This window comes from Puccinia triticina, chromosome 18A, assembly GCF_026914185.1.
Source record: "Puccinia triticina chromosome 18A, complete sequence".
NCBI classification, from domain to species: Eukaryota; Fungi; Basidiomycota; class Pucciniomycetes; order Pucciniales; family Pucciniaceae; genus Puccinia; species Puccinia triticina.
The window spans coordinates 3919754-3938280 of NC_070575.1; the positions used below are offsets into that span (position 1 = coordinate 3919754).

An 18527-nucleotide genomic window follows, 5' to 3' on the forward strand; every position below is an offset into this window, starting at 1 on the left:
ATGAGTAAACCTAGCGGCGAGGTAGCGGCCAGGCCGGCTGCTCAACCTGCTCAACAACAAGCCGGATTCTTATCCACCATTCTCAAAAATGCACCCCTCATGCTGTTTGTTATTTTCATTCGTTTAAAGAGACTTGCTGTATTCGGTCTAGACCTTACTAACCTACCGTGACTCAAATCTAGGCTCGCTTATTTTGCTTCGTCATGGTTAAGCTCAAGTGAGGTTGGATTGCGCCAATCAGGAATTGGAATACCAGCTACTAAGTTCGTTTTGATCTTTTTGCCAGGCTTTTTAAAACCATCTTCCACCGTCGGTCCAACGACTGCTCAGGATCCGGCCAAAGTAGAAGCAGAGTATACCACCGTACCAATCTGGCCGATCGGTACACCACTCGTACGTCAATTCATATAACTTCTCTTCTAAATATCTTCTTGTTATCTTCCTGGTGACCTTGTATCCCCCGCTCAATCTTCCCATACGTATCAGGATATACTTGTCCGATTAAGTACATCTTCGGACATGTATTCTGACGAGAATCCCGACGATCTACCTCGACACAAATTTTCTGATATCCGATTCGGTGATTGGAATTGGACTCAAATTTGGGAATCTGATTTTAATGTCCCCCAGGTAAACGAACTATGCTCTGAAAAAGCTGCTCAAATCACTTTCAGGCGTGCAACCGACAATCAAACTAATCTCGTCTCTCATTGGTTTTCTTCCCAGTCAGTCCAGAATAATGGCACTTTGTGGGCTGTGTTCACCATCTCAAAAAAGGATGCCCAGACCGATCCTAGGAAACCTGGCTACAACCCGTTGGATGTGTACAGGAAACAAAAATGTGAGTATTTGTAAACTCTATCTTGCTTCACATCGATCGCTGGGGAAGTTAGATCGCTGGAGAAGTTATGCTGAGAATGAGCACGTTGATGGTTCAAAACGATTCCTAAACAGTGCTAACCCGATATCTACCTAAACGAAACATTCGCAAAACAAAGAGTCTATTGGGCGGGTCTGACAACACCACCAGCACAGGTAATGATGTAAAAACATCTGAAGTAAGATACTCTTTGATTGATTGATCGAAGTGGATTGCAATTGACCGTTTGGTCCTCGAACCCCTCCCGAAACCTCATCAGGACGATTCGACAGCGACACCAATCATATCTTACTATCACCCAAACTTGACCCTCGGAGTAGTTTCCGATTTCAACGTGCTTCCGCTGAACCGGCTGCCACCCGTTGTCCATGCTCGTGAGCTTTCTTTTTTTTCTATGTTACATACGGGTGGGGGACCCCATGTTATTCGCTGGACTGATTTCCCCGGATAATTCCCAACAGATGTTAACGTTCCACCAACGCGCCAGAAGGACCCCATGACAGGCAACTATTATCGCTATCCGGTAGTCTTTCCTAACGATTTCTGGATATTAAAAGATAGCTTGGCCCCGGTCAATGATACTGTTACGTAAGCTCACTAACCAGCCCATTTTCCCCAGGAATTTCACTCTGAACCGCTGACTTACTTAGACTCTCCACTTTGATGGATGTATACAAATTGCCTTCCGCCGAAGAATAGTTCCTTGCATTTGAGAGTTGAGGTTGCACCAATGAGCCACTGGAAGTTCCAGCTGTGTATGTTTTTCTGTTAGTCTAGCCTTCACAACTCATTGATCTCACTCGTGCAAACTGCTGCTTCCTCCAGTCGCATCTATGACCGTGGCCTTTGATCAGCAAGCTGACAAAGCAGGGGGTGCCGCCGAAGTACTTCCGCCTTCTCTTTTCATTCAAAGCCCGAGGCGCTGATGAGGTTTATTTTGCCCGTTCTAGTTGGACGAAATCAAGCGAATGTTTGTCGAGACCGCCTCTTGGCTATTGATTACTACCTTCCTTGTTTCCGCATTACATGCCGTGTGAGTTACAACGTTCCACTTCATTCTTCAGCACATATTTTGCTGATCATGTGTGTCGCGTCTGCATGCGCGGTGTATGTGAGTACAGGTTTGAATTCTTGGCTTTCTCATCAGATGTTTCCCATTGGAGAAACAAGAAAGAACTCGTTGGGGTTTCACTGCGAACGATTCTATCTAATATATTTGTTCAGGTTGTGGTCTTACTTTATCTGCTTGATAACAGTGAGGGCACAAGCTGGATTATTTTATTGTGAGTGAATATCAACCCCTCGGCCATCGCTAATGTTACTGCCTACATTTCTAAAAATTAAACTGAACACACTGTATATCAATCAGGGGTCAAGGAACTGGTGTTGTTATTGAAGCTTGGAAAATTACCAAGGCTGTAGATATCAATTTTGTCTCTCATGGCCAAGGTAACATCAAATTCTTGCCTTGGGTCAAAGTGACCGACAAACACGTTCTCACGGAAGATGAAAAGAAGACTCAAGAGTTTGTCCCTACCCACACCTTTGTTTTACCCATAGCAGACTTCCAATGCTTATTATGCTTTTTGATGTTTCCAGATATGATGCTTTAGCGTTCCGGCAAGTCATGCGCCCAAAATATTTTTTTTGTTCCAAAATGTGCATGTGAAAGACAAATCATAACTGACGGATTCGGAGTTGCGCCTTCCCTTTTCCTTTTGAACAGCTGGGTGTCGTACGTAACTGTTCCGAGTTTACTTGGATACACAATTTACAGCCTCCTTTACCATGAACACCGAGGGTGGTACAGCTTCACAATCAGCACATTATCAAGTTTCGTGTATGCGTTTGGGTTCATCGAGCTTGTCCCTCAATTAGTAATCAAGTGCGTACCCTCTCTCCTGTATCTCATGCATATCCTTGCTGCATCTATGTGGCATTCTGGCTCATTTCCGGAATCTACATAATGTCTTCCTTGGGCGCCCATAGTTACAAACTCAAATCTGTCGCTCATATGCCCATGAAAGTAAGTGATTATGTCGCTGTGGACCAAGTGCGGCAAACTTATGAGAACTTTCTGTCTTCCCCTTTCCCTGAACGTTTCGATAGGCTATGATGTACAAAACTTTGAACACGATCGTCGATGATTTTTTTGCGTTCTGTATAAAAGTAAGCAGACCATCTCCAGGTCTTGTTCATCCGACGTGGTTTCTTTTATGTATTTCTGCCGCACGCTGCTCATCATCTTTGCCTACACACACACACACACACACTGACACACACACACACACACTGACACACACACACACACACACACACACACACACACACACACACACACACACACACACGCACACACACACACCCAAAAAAAAAAAAAAAAAAAAAAAAAAAAAACAGATGCCCGTTTTACATCGAGTGGCTTGCTTTAGAGATGATGTTGTGTTTGTGGTCCTACTATATCAGGTATGTTTTTTTTTTTTTTTTTTCAATCTCGGATCTCCGACATTCACTGAAAGTGCATCAAAACAACTCCGGTTGGGCATATGTTTTTTATCAAGTACTGGATTTACAAGGTTGATTATTCTAGAGTCAATGAATTCGGTCAAGCTGGCGCTGAGGACAAAAAATCGCCGTCAAGTGCCTCCGCCTCAGCTCCGTCGTCTTCGAAGGAAAGCAGTCAGAAAACACTTTCCGAGAAAAAGAATCAATAAAACTGGCCCCAATTGTACCCACTCCTGCAGTATACAGTTTTTTTTTTTTGCTATTTCCTTTTTTATGATATCTATATATACATTGTTCATGGTCAATCAATTCAGAGATATCTCTATATATATTTTTCATGGTCAATCAATTCAGAGATATCTATATATATTTACATTTTTCATGGTCAATCAATTCAGAGTTGTTTTAAGTGTTGGTATTCAAGGAGAATATTCAAGCAAAATGTTTTGTCCAGTATGTAGTATCTGCCAATGACGCGACTAAATCCCCCAGGGCCCGGGGCCCTCATTACTCCGGTGGAGGGGTTGCTTCATGAGACGGCATTGTTTTCGGAACTGATTCACCATTATATTACAATGAAGGACACCAAAGCTCACCTGAAGGGCTCAAATGAGGTCACGCCTGCTCATGGTGACAACCAACAGCAACTTGGAGATGAGGAGATCAAAACTGTGCGTGCTTGGAAAGCCATTTAAACAGGGAGGTGTAAAAGATCCCCAGGCGACTGGAGATGCTGGAATTTCAACTACTAGGGAAATTACGGCTGCACCGCAGAAGAGGAGCTGGAAATCCCACAATGTGAAGAAAAAAATGAAAGCATATGGGCTACATTTTCATGACCACAGAACAATGCTTCAAGGGTTGTGAGCTTGTCTGATCAACTGAATAAAACAACAGTTGTTTTCAACCAAGCACAAAAGAATAGAATGAATAGGAGCTTTAATGTATTCTGATGCGGGCAAATGGGGAGAAGTGGCTATCAATGACAATATACAAGACATGACTGAGGATCCAATATAGAGAAAGTAGAGAGACTTTTGGCACCTGGGTTGACTTGGCAGTTCAGCTATCAAAATTTCATGATGACATGCATCCATCCCTAAGGCTTTCTTTGATCCAAAAACCCATAGGAGGGCTTACCTCTACAATCTACCAATAGACTACACCACAGGTTATTGAGGACGGATGCTTGATGCAATGCATTGTGTTGGGTTGGAACTTGTTGTGCACCAAACAGGCCACTAAATTGCGCGGCATATCAGTGCCAGTGGGATGTGTAATACGCGGCAGACAGCTTGATCTGATGCATTGGCTTGACCGCCAGCTTGAGTAGTCCACCACTGGAGGACTTCCCGCCAATCTGGAAACCCAGATTTTCCCATATTTTGCAGGGAAATCTAGGCAGATCTAGGATTTGGGACAATCAAGCTTAGATTTCCCCGCAAAATCTGGAAAAATCTGAGTTGCCAGATTGACGGGAATTCCTCCACTTAAATGATAAATGTGTGTTCAGATTTGCATTGGCCAAACTGCACTGTTGCAGACAGGTTGGCCCCAACCTGTCTGCCCTAAGTTTGATAGTGTTGGCCCATGGCTGGTGAGGGATTGGTTGGGCCCTGTTGGCCTGCCTTCCAACTCAGGGGGCAGGCCAACTCAACAAATGTGCTACATTGTGTGACCCCACAGTTGAAACACAGTTGCACTCCAAGAAAAAGTCAAGCAACTGCAAGCAGTTGACATCCAAGCAAGCTTGTGGTATTACACAAGCCTTTGTCAAGGCTTACTGTTGACCAAGCTTCAATGCAGTCACTGTGCATCATGCACAGTGACCATGCAGAAAAATATTATGTGTGTTTGGGTGGAGCTAGAACAGCAATTCCACAGCAGTAACCCCCATGTCAACTGCTAGCAGTTGCTTGAATTTTTCTTGCAGTGTTAGGCATGTTGGGTAACCCACCACAGCCAACCAAAGCTTGCCCTGACTGGTGGGCCCACATTGGGCCAATCCAGAAAGAAAAAAAGGGTCTTTTGTGCCTCTTTCCATATAAGGAAAAAGGCTACCTATGTGAGAAATTACAAAAAAACAGAAAGACTTGAAAAATTTGGAAGGTCAGACATGTTGAGGATATTTAAAATAATGAGCACCCCATCAGTTGTCAAGTTGGGCACATGAACAGCCCCTTGTAGGAAACAAAGGGGTCAGTGTAGCCTAGTTGTGGTAGCACCTGAGCAGGAAAAAAATAGCAGCCGTTGTTACTTGATGTTGCCTGATGTCTGGTGACAATTGATTTTTCTTGTTAATGGGGCTGGCATAGTGGGGGGATCAGGCTCCAATGGCAATACTTGGAGGACTTCCAGTCAATCTGGGAACTTAGTTTTGTACAGATTTCACAAGGAAATCTGGGCTCAATCATCCCAAATCCTAGATTTGCCTAGAAACTATGGTTTTCCAGATTGACAGGAAGTCCTCTACTGGTGGTCTTTGGTAGTACCCCAATGAGGGCCAGATTGACATGTAGTGGGAAGAAAAGAGACTGCAATGGCCTTATTTGACAGAGAACAGCCAAGTTTTTGTGCAACAGTGACGTGGAGGCTTGTCTTGTCCGTGGCATGTGGTGTCAAATTGAGCTGGCAAGTGCAGAGACCTTGGTTTTGCAGCAGCAAAGCTGCCATGGCCTCTGGTCTTTCTCATAAAATAACTGTGATCAGTTGGTCATGATGCTCAAAATAGTCTAACTTAACACAAGCCCCCCCCTAGTCTTGCTGTGGCTGGCGGCGAGGAAGTTGCTTTGGCTGGGAGGTTTTTAATTTTTGGGAGCTCCTCCTCTAGCCTCTCCATGCAACTGACTCACATGTACAGTGCCCGGAAGAAAGTTTTCATGACATTTCTTTTGAATAGGAAACTTACAACCCATGCCTCTTAAGTTCTGAGTTATTGGGAGGATGGACAGAAAGGTTTCAAAAGAATGAATATAAGTAATGTTTTTGGAAAAAATAAGTGCATAATAGCTGAAAATATTCTTTCATGAAATGATAATTTTGGAAAATCTTTAATACTGTTCCAAAAAAAAAAAAAGAAAAATCAGAATCAGTAAACTGACATCCAACATGAATGATAATAAATGAATAAAATGAGTACCAAAATAAATTTCAAATTTCGGGTGGCAGTGAAAACACATCAAATACTGTTTTTTTGTTACCTGCAGTGCAAATTTGGAATTTTTGATGTGCTTTCACTGCCACTCAAAATTTGAAATTTATTTTGGTACTCATTTTTTTCATTTATTATCATTCATGTTGGATGTCAGTTTACTGATTCTGATTTTTCTTTTTTTTTTTTTGGAACAGTATTAAAGATTTTCCAAAATTATCATTTCATGAAAGAATATTTTCAGCTATTATGCACTTATTTTTTCCAAAAACATTACTTATATTCATTCTTTTGAAACCTTTCTGTCCATCCTCCCAATAACTCAGAACTTAAGAGGCATTGGTTGTAAGTCTCCCATTCAAAAGAAATGTCATGAAAACTTTCTTCCGGGCACTGTACCTTCTGCTACATCACTGCCCCTACAATTTGGTCTGCTCAGACTTTCTCTATCACCATTGGTTGACCTTCGACAATGTTTCCAAAAATTGAAGTGTTCCAAATGGGAACCCACCAGTTCAAGTCGTGTAGATAGACGGGGAGATAGCTGATGAGTTAGGAGTAGCTAGACTTGGCGCCGGCTAGCCGGAGTTGTAGCTTTTTGAAGATAGTGGGGTCTTAGCCAGACCTGATACAGACCACCGATGCGAGTGCTTTGAGACAGGAAATCATGGTTACGTATTTACACAAAGCAGGAAAAAAGATGAATGCTATTTGACTGGATTGTGAGGCTTAATAATTGTTAGATGCGCAGAGTAGCTTATTGTGCTAACTCAGCCAACGATCGCAGGCGGGCAGTCTCTTCAGCACCGAGCAGACTTTCGAGATGTTCTTTTTTGATGTCGCGAAAAAGCTCCTGATAGAAGAACTTTCGTTGCATTTTCCATTCAGCAACGTCCTCCTCTAGGGTTCCATACTTCTTGACGATGACGGTTCGAGACGAGATCCACTCATCGACTTTTTGGCTACAACGGGCCCTACTCTGATCGATCTCATGGACCAGATGGCGAACGGCCTCTCGGTCTTTGAGTCTGAATTCGGCCTTTTGGTTTTGCGAGCCATCTCGGAGGAATTCATTGACTTTCTCGCAGTCGTCACATGTACATTCTAATTGAGCGCATCGGGGGTTGATGCCTGCATGCGGACATGGTCCAAGGGTTTGGTCGTCAAAATGCGCGATGAATTGTCTAGTGAGCTGCTGGTACAACGGCGTGTTGAGCGGGACTGATCGAGCGACTAGAATTTCGATGAGTTTACAGAGGACCAGCATCCAGAAATCCCTCATTTCTATCTCTGAGAATGTAGCATGCTGTGCGCTTATTTGTTCGATAACCGGCTGCAGCAAACTCTCTCTATCGGTGCTCAGGTCGCGAAGATCACAGAGAAATTCAGACAACGCATCAGAGGAGACCTCCGGCCAATGTGCCCGCGTGTACTCGGTTTCGACTCCTGTAACAATCTTCGACGGCGTTCTTTCATGGTTAAAAACACGCGAGCTAAGATTTCGGCGGAGTTCTAAGATTTCGGGGTTCGGCAAACCTGCCTTTGTTTCAAGAGTCTTGAGCTGCGAAAGGAAAGCAAGCAAGAAAGCAATTGCTTCAGGTTTAGGGAAGTGGTCAAATATCGAGGTGAGACTAAGCAGATTGGAGGCAATTGGAATTCAGAGACAGTCCAGATCATGACTTCCATACATGATTCGATGATAGATATCAAAAGCTTACAGTGCGGATGTTTTTGGCCAGGTATCATTGAGATTAAACACCGCAGTCACAATCGCGCTTCCCTCTTCTTCAGTGGGTGTCGAGGTGGTCTCGAGTGACTTTTGGATAGATTGACGGAGTAAATCTTGAGCCCAGGGCTGGTTTGTAAGTGCTGCATCTGGCGCAGAGGCATCACCAGTGGGTTTTGACATCCTATCAAAGAAGCCGACGCGATCGGCGACGGACGGATAGGCTTTGACGAGTTCTGGTATCCTGATGGACATTTCAATCAGACACGCATGAGCTGCTGATTTGAATAACCCAGAGAAAAATCTCGAGCATACCACTTCTCGTACTTTTCAGCGCGGTCCGCGTCGGGGAGCGCGCTTAGCCATTCCCTTACCCAATCAACAAACGAAAGTGGTAAATTGCCTTGGTGACAGCTGCCAACGGCATGGAATAGCTCGTAGTGACCGTTTTGACAGGCGGCCTTGAGGATAGCACTCACTGTCTCTGGCTCCAGTTGATGGCCAGAGCGCTTGCTACAGATTTTGGCCATCAGATCAAGCAGGCGTATTGAAGTTGAAGGGAGCGAACAACGTTGTCCGAGGTGGCAAAGAATTTTGTTTCTGTTCTGGTCCTTTTTGCTCCCAGATTCGCATTCGGATAAATAGTCTTCAAGGTTCTCGTGGGGAACGATGACAAGAGCTGCGCAGCGATACCAATGGGTAGCAGAAGGGCCCTGGAAGTACGAAGGTGCAGATTCCTGATGAGTCCCTCTCGCTTGAATAATGGAAAGAAGTTCAGTCGACGGACATACCCAATTCCCGTGGTAAGCTTCCTATTCTTCTCTGGCAATGCCGACAAAGGCAAAGGGATCGTCCTCAGTGCATTGGTCTGTATCGAAATCAAAGTCGCTGGCAATGGCCTTGCCATCAAGTGCGTGGAGTGACTTGACAACATATTCAGTGTCATCGACATCTTCGAGGACATGCGAGCCCCCAGTCTCATCAACCTCGATCTCGCCATCGTAGCCGCCACAACGTTTGTAGTCATCGGTGCCATCTGGCTCGCACATCCCCTGTTCTTTTTTCTCCATCAATGCCAAGAATATTTCAAAGGGAAGTTCGGCCGTAAGATCCTGGACGGCCTTGACCCTGGCATAGTCTTCAGCCTTGAGCGCTTGGAGAGACATGGAAGCTTGCGTGTACTCATGTTCAAGGGGATAGTAAAGAAAGCTCTCCGCATCATAGAGGCGCGCGTCTTTGCTCCAGCGTCTGAGCGTTTGTCGGAGCGGCACCTTTTCCAAGTCGAATGTACTTGCTGATGGCCGGGCTTCATCGGGCCTGGTGGCCAGATTATAAGTCAAGACGCAACGATAACCAGATTTCACGGGCAGCACCTCGTGAGTCACATCGGAAAACCAGCACGCAAATGATTGTTTTGCATCGGATGTGCTCAAAGTCTTGGTTTCACCGTTGTGCTTGACGACCACTTCACCACCCGTGTGAGCTGATGACAAACAGATTATCATAGTCCCGAACATGCCAGGTGTTTTCTCAGTGCTACAGATTGCCGCGAAGATAAAAAATCATCGCTTGGTCAGTATCCGGTCTGAAATATCGTCGGTCGAAGTGGATTGAAATAATTCCAACTCTGTGTGAGGTTTAAACATGGCCCCCTTTTCATATATCAGCAGCTTGTGCAAATCGGATCGAATCGGCCTGTCGATACCAAGACTCTTGGCGACACGTTTGTTTAAATCGACCAAGTAAGGCAGCCATAAGGGGTCGAGGAAGCGCAACTGATCGCCATCGATTTCCCATGTGTTGCGGACAGAGACATCGACCAGTGTCTCGCTTCTGCGGCCGAAGGGAGCCTGGTGTGCTTTGGCGATAAGTTTTCGAACGCACTCTTCGCTCAAGGGCATCGAGATGTCTCCCACTCCATCAACATGGAGCCCAGCCGGTAGAGCTCCCAGCAGCACCTCCCATGCCGCAAAAGTCCCGGGCGTCTTGATCGCTTTGAGAGCCTTGTTCAAGTCATCTGGCAAACTGATCTCGTGGTCGGAATCATCTTCGCTGTCATCGTCCATGTCGTCTTCGCTGTCTTCTATGCTGTCTTCGTCCATCTCATCTGAGCTGTCTTCGTGGAGAGTGTCGGGATCATCAGAGTCTGCGATATCGTCGACGACAATAGTATCGGAAGTATCCGACAAGTTTTCTTTAGTCTTCTCGTGCCCCTCAGCGGGGTCGTGCATGCGTTTATCAGACATGACCAGTGTGTTATTGAGTGGGGGATCTTATGGTTATCAACACCGCGTTGGAAGTGCTGCCACACCTTCCGGGCTTTCACGCAGATTACAGAAATTCCCCACGGTGCTGATTCTGAACATGAGCTTGACATGTGGGTCTACCACCCACTGCGGCGCTGCCAGTCCTGAAGTCCTGACACGCCGGCACCTGCACATCACCACAAGGATGAGAGCACAGGCTTCCCAAGGCAGGGAAAGTGGGGATATTCCCAAAGAAACAGGTGTTGTGACGCGGTTTTTGAGAAACACTGTCTTTGGGAAGGGAAAAGGAAACTCCCGGCAAAAAACAGTTTTCTACCCCTGAGGCTGTTTTTATTATCCTGATCTCACCGGAACCTAGCAAGACCCGAGATGGACACGTTCTAGGGATGGAAGTATCCACGGCCTCCAGACAGAACATAAGCACCCTTTAACCCCGTATTGAAACATTCCAAAAAATTCAGGCGCTCAAATTCTCAACCGACTACATAGCCTCATCTGGCCATCATCAATGCCAGCATCCTGAAACACGATAGCCCTTCGGTCCCGAAACCCGATGAAAACATTTGATGGTCCCAACAACCGGGGTGACATACAAGGGACAAATCACCACGTGGTGAGGCATATGCTATGTACCTTATGGAAAGCTCCAAATGATTCCTGCTTGATAGAAACATCTATTTACGGAGCTCGGTTAAATACCAGCTGAAACAGATGTCACTGCCACAGTCGACTTCTTCACTAATGGAACATCTCGTATAATGCTTCTTCGACCTTGTACAGTGGAAATATCGATGGCAGCCAACGGAAGTTGACATGATACCCAAGACGCTACCATTTTCACCATAAAGAGCACTTGGGTGGATGCGCACTCAATATTTATCTGTGCCGCGGTTGCGAAAACGGTTTGGTCACGTCTTTACCCTATCGATTCTTAATACCTCTCTGCACCGCTGAACAGGTTAAAAATATCAATAAATATTGTAAAGCTTAGCTCTCTTGTCTTTGATCCTGTCAAGATTCTCTTGGACTCGCACTTGGAACGATAACCTCGTATGCTTGATCCCTCCAAAAACCTCAAGCATCAGCACTTACTAACATCTACTCTTCTTCGGAATCTTCGTGTTCTGAATCTGTGACAAAAAAGCCAAGTAAAAACAAAAGACCACAATGGTAATGAAGCTATACACTTTCTTGATAGCTCTTTCTCCTTCTTCTGTGGTTGCACTTGGCGAGCACATCATGGCTGGCTGTGAGTCTTGGATTTCCAAACAAACGCGTTGCGATTTTTTGTGGAAGATCTGACCTCACACTCCGCCAACCGTTGCTGATCAAGTCATTCATGTCGACGATTGGAGGCCAGCGAGTTCCTTGTTCGACGAACAACATGCGGCAACCCGGCCGTTAATCACCGACAATGTCAATATGATAAAGTTTACAGACCGAGACAGCGGTCATGTCCTAGCCCACAGCTATGCAGCTGTAAAAGGGGATGCTCAGGCTCTTTTCCAGTGGAGCTACGTAAGAAATGTTGGCCTGCTTCAGAACATTGGCCCAACCAACATCCTGTACGCGATACGCCATGATCAGACTTCAGCCTGGGTAGTTGGTTCCCCATTAATACCCGGACAAATCCAGATAGTCCAGTTTCCTACCCTTTGCGCACAAGGGCCATACTGGCTATACCTACAGGATATCACTGCCTCGGACTACCCAAAATTTAACTACATTTAAAAGCAGGTCTGACAAGAAAAAAAAATCAGCACAAATCAGCACAATTCTTATTTCTCCTATGCAAAACCATTAAACCCGCAAGTAACATTGGGCGCTTCTCCTTCATCAGTGGTTTTTCGTGAATTCTTCAAGTGAATGTGCTTTTACTTCTAGTGGTGAATATTTTTTCTGCTGGTTTAGTTTGCATTGACAACGTGAAACATTAGTTAGATTACAGTAGGTTGAAAATAGCCATCTTTTCTACGTACCCTTGAAGTCATACTTGATCTCGCGAAGTGTCACCGGGATCCTTTGCCGGGCTTACGAGCAGGTGGGGCTCAGGGACATCGATTTATTTGCTCTTGAGCCCAGATAACCAAATCAGTCCGACAGGAACTGCAGGAGAGCTTGTTTCTCTAACCTCATTGGTTGTATACGGGGATGGTTGGAAGAGGTGATGGCCTTGCTGATGTGCGGGCCCCAGGCTGACAAATGTTGATTGTTGCAAGAGGAAGGGGAGGAACATGTGCCCCTCATTGTCTTTTGGATCACCAAAGTTACATATTTGAGTCCGAGGACTGCACCCATCTCAGCCTGATGTTATGTTTAACTTTGCGTGATAATAACTCGATCCCAGATAGTTGCAAAGGTTTAAGTTTTGATGATAGGGGGTTGATGGGAATAAGATTCTCTCAGCTCGGGAAGACAGGTTAGCAAATAAATTATTTACTAGCCACTGAGATCAAATCGGCTTTGTCTCTTTCTAAGTTTTCTTGAAGCTCTTTTACTTCGTCTCTCAATTTTCCTTTTTGCGCACCTCCAACTAATGCCGTGATTTTCCTAATACTTTTTCGGAAATTACTTTCTAATCGCTCGAGAATCTCCTTCGTTTCCTCTACCCGCTGATGGTTTCTCTCGATCGACGGGTCTGTCTCGCTTATCCAACTACTGATGCTTGCTTCGTCATCCGGAGTTGTTAAACGGTCCCCGGTATATTCTTTGGACTCGATCGTTGGATCAAAAGGTGGTTCTTCTTCCGCCGTTTCGGGTTCCTTTTTGACTGCTACGGGTTGAGTCTCTTCTTTTGATGTTTCTCGACTTGATATCACGGTCTCGTCCTTGTCTGGTAATCTTCGGCTGACTTCCGCCTCTGGGACGTCTTTCCAGGAAATGTACGAGCGGTCTTGCGTCGCACTTGTCTTCCTCCTCGAGGGCCTCGCGCTCCGCCTTCCAAGTGATGACTCTTCGTCTGCTCTGTCCTCGCTCCGGGTCATCGGGTCTCGAGTTCGTTTTGGACTTGGCTCAAAATCTGGACTCGAGTGACGTTTGCTTCTTGAAGTAGACCCGCTTTGTTCCTTCGAACCGTTACTGTAATGGCCTCGGCAGGTTGCATCTGACGTTGTGCCGCACAAAACAAAGCAAAATAATCTCATCAGTTTGATTATCATGCTTTGTTCAGATGTAATCGTACTTACTTTGGTCGCTGCGTGTAGCAGAGTTTTCGAGATGTTCGTCCACGTTGTAGGGGGGTTGAAAAGCTGGAGTTTGGGTTTTTCGCGAACTCAAGGATTAGTGAGTGTTCTCTTTTGGTAAGATCCTTCCGCGGGTAGTTGAACTTTGGTCGGTTTGGCTCATCACATCTGCATGCGCAAATGTAGCCAGAGAAATAGAAAATTAAATTCAACGCAAATCTGACAACCAGTGTTAAAAAAAATATGTACATGGAAAAAAACGGTGGCAATGATTTGAAAATTAAGTAATAATGAATTGTAACTAGGATATGTGATCAGCAGTGGCAATAACCCAATGGAATGGCAGATCTTGTAGTCGTGATAGCAAATGAAATGATCGACAGTTGACCTGTACCAAATCGATGAAGTCGGTGGTCCTTGATCAACCGCTCCACGATATAAGCAGCTCCCCTCTCCGAGTGCTCCCCCCACAAATGTACCAGCCGCAACCCCTCGTGCATCGGGATATCATCCTCAGCCTCGCCCTCCTCTTGCCCGCTCTTGAGTCGCTCCAATCTTACTGTTCCATCAGCTCTCCCCGCGACATGCTCTCGCTATCGTATCTGCGTCCTCGCAGCCACCAGATTCGCATCCTCCAGCATCCCCACAAGCTCGAAGAGACGCTCCTTAAACAGTATCATCGACAGCTCGTCTGAGTTCCCACTGAAAGCCTTTGAGTGCGTCTTGGTCTTCAGCAGCCCATCCATCCGCTTCAGCGCCGCCCAACCGACCTCCGCCAGCTCACCGACCAAAACAGCTATCTCTGCGCCATTGAGCCGAGAAATATCTCGAACGTCCGGAAACGAAGGTGCCGTCGTGAGACCGATCCCTGATACACGATCTTCAACCATTCGCAAAAGGGTGTGGCAGAGGACCTGAAACTCGTGCATCCGGGATGTTGAGGATTGCTTGGCCAAATCTTTGCGGTTTGCCTTTTTCTTGAGGGCCTCCTTCACTCGGTCAAACGCCACAGTCGCAGACTTGAGTAAGTTGTTCATTTTCCCCTCGTGAGAGAACGGTCCTGCCATTGATACATGTGTTGTTTTACTCGTGCTGGACTCGGGATTCGTAGTTCTCGAAATATGCGGGCGAAGTGCGGGGTGCGCCGTATCAAAGCCAGTGAACGCCGTGCGATCGGGGCAGGCCCTCTTAGGAAAACCGTTGTCACGCGGCGAGAGCGCTTCGGCATTGGATCGCTTTGAGGTGGCTGTTGTGGGCAAGGTTGAGCAGCTAATCACTTCTATCTCCGAGTCACTGTCGAGAGAGACAGCAGGGTTGCGTTGTTGGTTGTTTGGGGCCCTTGACAGTTAGCAATTTATATTCTCGTGCCAGGTAGTACATGTGTTTACATGCACTACCATGGCGAGTGAAATACGGACATTCGCAATTGATCAGGCGGCCCTCGGCAACACCAGTTGGTTGCTCGAACCCAACTCGGTAGACATGTACTGACGGGCTTGAGAAACTGCCAATGGTGAACTACAGATCCATGTCAACGAGTGATTATAAATGTAGCTTTAGTGTGCAATTTATAACCTTACATGATTTGTATGCCTGTAAACTTTGGCACCTATCAGCTCCAGGTAGCCTTTCGCGATACCGTCTGCGCGACTCTTGGCATGTGATTGAAACCGGTTAACTGTTTGTTTCACAAAGCCTGTGTTGACCTGGCAGGTTTTCCGGCTGTATTTTGGCTCAACGATATCGCAAAAGATCTGGATCACTTCGTCGATACGGTGTCGTGTGGATGGCTTGAGGTATCGGGTCTTGAGGACGTTATGCCATGCCTCAACGTAGTTATTGGTGTCGATGCCCTGGTATGCGGTCTTCCAACCAAAAAAGAAAACAGTCATTATGTGATTAGGTAGGGAGGGGAAGCAGGGAGGCACTTACTGTTTGGTAGAACCGGGACCAATGCTCGATATACGTGTACCATTGCGAGTCGACGTAAGATGCAAATGCCGGGTGGACTTGCCTCCACTTACTGAGGTATATCATCATTCGGCTGTGTGGGTACTTACCCGAGTACATTATGACTTCGAATTCGTCCACTGCCTCCTGCAATCGTTTTCCCAAGTGGACAAGTGCTTTGGCCTTGAAGGCCTTGATGACGTGGAAGACACACCAGTAATGCCTCGGGGCTTGATCCATCAGGTAGTCGAATGTTGCTGTGACTGCCGCCTTGATTGCCAGAGCACAGTCACTCATTACAGAATGAGGGATCAGCCCGGTGGACTGATGCAACCACGTGAGGATCTGCTCAATTGGCTCGCTGACAGGACAAATGGGGAATCAGCCACAAAACTTGAAGTCATAGAAATACATGATTGGTTGGAAAAGGAACTTACATGGCGAGTGAACCAGTAAAGGCCCAACATACAGGAAGGCCCATGCCCGTAACTGCATTTCGGATCATCACTGTGTACAGGCTGGCTTTCCGACCTTGCGAGAGAAAACAGTTGTTCACCGTGTTGTGTGTCGCATCGACCAGAAGCATTGTTGTGCCGTGCGCCATCATCATCTTTCGTTGCCAGGGAGATTGAATGCAAAACAGGAACGCCTCCGAATCGGCGATAACGGGAGCGAAGGTATGCCACCCAAGAGATTTCAGGTGAACTTCCCAGAGGGACAGCGATTTGAAAACATCACGGTGCTTTCGAACATTGTTGCACCTACGTGTTTTGATTAGGTGGCGGACAAGGTCGGCGGTGACACCATTGCCCTCTGGGATGGCCGCACTGGTCTCGCAAAGCTATTTGGTGGGGTTGGGATGGATAGATGGAAAAATCAGTGATCAAACAATCAATCCATGGTGAGATGATGACGGGTACTTACATCATCAAGATCTCGTGATAGAACTAGGTCTTGGATGCTGTCCCACCCGAGCCCCGAGTCAATGCAAGCACAAACCCAGTCATGGACAGCCTTTTTAATGCGGGTTTTCTTCATGTCTTCGACAGTGTTGAGCTCGTGAGAATGTTTCCAAAACCACTCGACCCGCAGCGAGGCAGTCGCAAGGTGGAGTGAAATGTTGAATTTTGCTTCACAGCCACATTTTCTTCCAGATTCAGATTTGCGAGAGTTTGGCGGAGCTTCGTGGTGGCCTTTTCGGGGGCATATGTAGAATAGTTTCCACTGATATGTTGGGGGCCGGCCAGCGTTTGACTTCTTTGCACCAGGGATTTTGGGGGGTGAGAAATTTTCCAACGTCCATCGGACAGTGGCCTGCATGGCAACGGCAAAAGCAAAAGCATCCCCCAAGGAGCCTCCAGGGATCGTAAAGCAGTGTGGATTGGTATCAAATGTTGGGGGGGCACTACCAAGCCATCGGACCATGCAAAGCGTACAGGGAGGTAATTTGATTCCGTGGGGGACTGGGATCTGGGATCTCCTGTGTGAACGGCTCGGGGACGATGTCATCAATGTCGGGGATGAGGGGATAGTTGTTTTGAGACAGCTTTGGGGTAGAAATAATCATGGTTGAGGGGGCTTGTTGGTGGTGTTGGGTAGATCCGGAGGGCTGGGTTGGAAATCCGGGATGGGTGCAAAAGGGGCAAGGAGTTGGTTTGGGAGGGATAAGTCAAAGAAGTCAAGAAGCGCTTGAGGGTGAGCTTAAGGGGAAGTGGAGAGTGGAGTGTCCAAGCTGGGGTTCGGTCAAGGTGCGGTGGCATGTATCTGAGTTTGTAGGTCAAGAAAGGATCTCCAAGTACATAAGCACAAAATAGTAGGTTTGGTCGCAAGCGTGATGTGGGGAAAGTTGAAAGGCAAAGATCTGGCGGAAGTATGGAGGTAACTATGCAATTGGAAAAGTTTGATTGTAGGCAATATTTGGCTAAGAAGTATATTGTAGTTGTTGAAGTTTGTTGTGCATGTTGTAAAAGGAAAAGCCAGGGATATTGGGGGAGAGCAGTAGTGAGTAAAGGAAATGACAAGTTGGGGAAAGGCACCTGGCCAAGTGGGGGGATAGTTGGGTCTAGGGCTCGATTAAGGGGAGTCCCTTATAAGGGACTCACGTTTGTCAGGCTCCCCTAGGGGAGACGGTACTTGCAAGCTTTCTTGGTGTGGTTGGCAGCACAGGCAATGATGCTTGGCTGGGGGGATAATCATGTTACTCATGATTGTACGTCCAAACGGGAAATCCCGTTGATTCTGCTTGCGGTTGTTTCTTTTTTTACAAGGGGAATAACGATGGAGATCACTAGGGGATGCTCTCCAAATCCAGAATTTCTCTGGGTTTATTCGTCGCCCCATAGAAACAGGAAGCATCCGCATCCGTTGCTAAGTTAACCCTACATAGTTCAACCCCGCACCCGCATTGGGTTGGATTAACCGGGAATCAGCTTGACCCAGAGCTCCAGTTATTTGTGATCCAAGGCAATCCAAAACAGGTCCAGGCAGTCTTAAGGGGTTGGATGAAAAGGGGGAAGGCAGAAATCTAGCCCGTGAGTGGGTAGGCAGGTGGATTGGACAAGAGTTTGAATGTGTCTCCTATTCTCCATTGATCAACAAAATGGCTGCATGCAGACAAGTTGGCAGCAAAATAAGGTATCACGGGCTTTGGATTTGCTTATTAGCATTGACAATGGGAACTGTTGTAGTCTACAGATTTCTAGAAAACAGGAAAAAAGTCCTCTCGACTTATGATGATACAAGCATGGAGCGATGCCCTATGCAAGCAATCAGGCAACGGGGTATATCTATACAAAAAGATTATTACATGCCTGATCCCACACCAAAATAACAGCAGAACCGAAAAAGCAAAAGATTCTGGCTTGGT

The 18527-nt window shown here is 46.3% G+C and overlaps 5 protein-coding genes across 5 annotated transcripts; 1 reads left to right on the forward strand and 4 right to left on the reverse strand.

Annotated features, from left to right (window-relative positions):
* On the forward strand, positions 1-3594 carry PtA15_18A425 (uncharacterized protein; the record flags this gene model as incomplete). Its single annotated transcript, XM_053164962.1, has 19 exons — positions 1-104; positions 183-217; positions 287-393; positions 487-630; positions 727-841; positions 955-1058; positions 1140-1254; positions 1342-1468; positions 1580-1635; positions 1706-1764; positions 1831-1913; positions 2002-2163; positions 2250-2405; positions 2480-2500; positions 2607-2765; positions 2870-2906; positions 2990-3049; positions 3281-3346; positions 3442-3594. 19 exons carry the CDS (start codon positions 1-3, stop codon positions 3592-3594), a joined length of 1863 nt encoding a protein of 620 aa, XP_053028920.1.
* Positions 3595-7293: 3699 nt separating this feature from the next.
* PtA15_18A426 (uncharacterized protein) lies at positions 7294-8792 on the reverse strand (the record flags this gene model as incomplete). Its single annotated transcript, XM_053164963.1, has 3 exons — positions 7294-8167; positions 8255-8506; positions 8578-8792. The coding sequence occupies 3 exons, from the start codon at positions 8790-8792 to the stop codon at positions 7294-7296; spliced, it is 1341 nt and encodes a 446-aa protein (XP_053028921.1).
* A 282-nt stretch (positions 8793-9074) lies between these two features.
* On the reverse strand, positions 9075-10508 carry PtA15_18A427 (uncharacterized protein; the record flags this gene model as incomplete). The annotated part of the gene is made up of 2 exons (XM_053164964.1): positions 9075-9745; positions 9968-10508. 2 exons carry the CDS (start codon positions 10506-10508, stop codon positions 9075-9077), a joined length of 1212 nt encoding a protein of 403 aa, XP_053028922.1.
* A 2453-nt stretch (positions 10509-12961) lies between these two features.
* Positions 12962-13874, reverse strand: PtA15_18A428 (uncharacterized protein; the record flags this gene model as incomplete). The annotated part of the gene is made up of 3 exons (XM_053164965.1): positions 12962-13632; positions 13715-13777; positions 13856-13874. The coding sequence occupies 3 exons, from the start codon at positions 13872-13874 to the stop codon at positions 12962-12964; spliced, it is 753 nt and encodes a 250-aa protein (XP_053028923.1).
* A 430-nt stretch (positions 13875-14304) lies between these two features.
* Positions 14305-14778, reverse strand: PtA15_18A429 (uncharacterized protein; the record flags this gene model as incomplete). Its single annotated transcript, XM_053164966.1, has 1 exon — positions 14305-14778. The coding sequence occupies one exon, from the start codon at positions 14776-14778 to the stop codon at positions 14305-14307; it is 474 nt and encodes a 157-aa protein (XP_053028924.1).
* Between the last annotated feature and the right edge of the window lie 3749 nt (positions 14779-18527).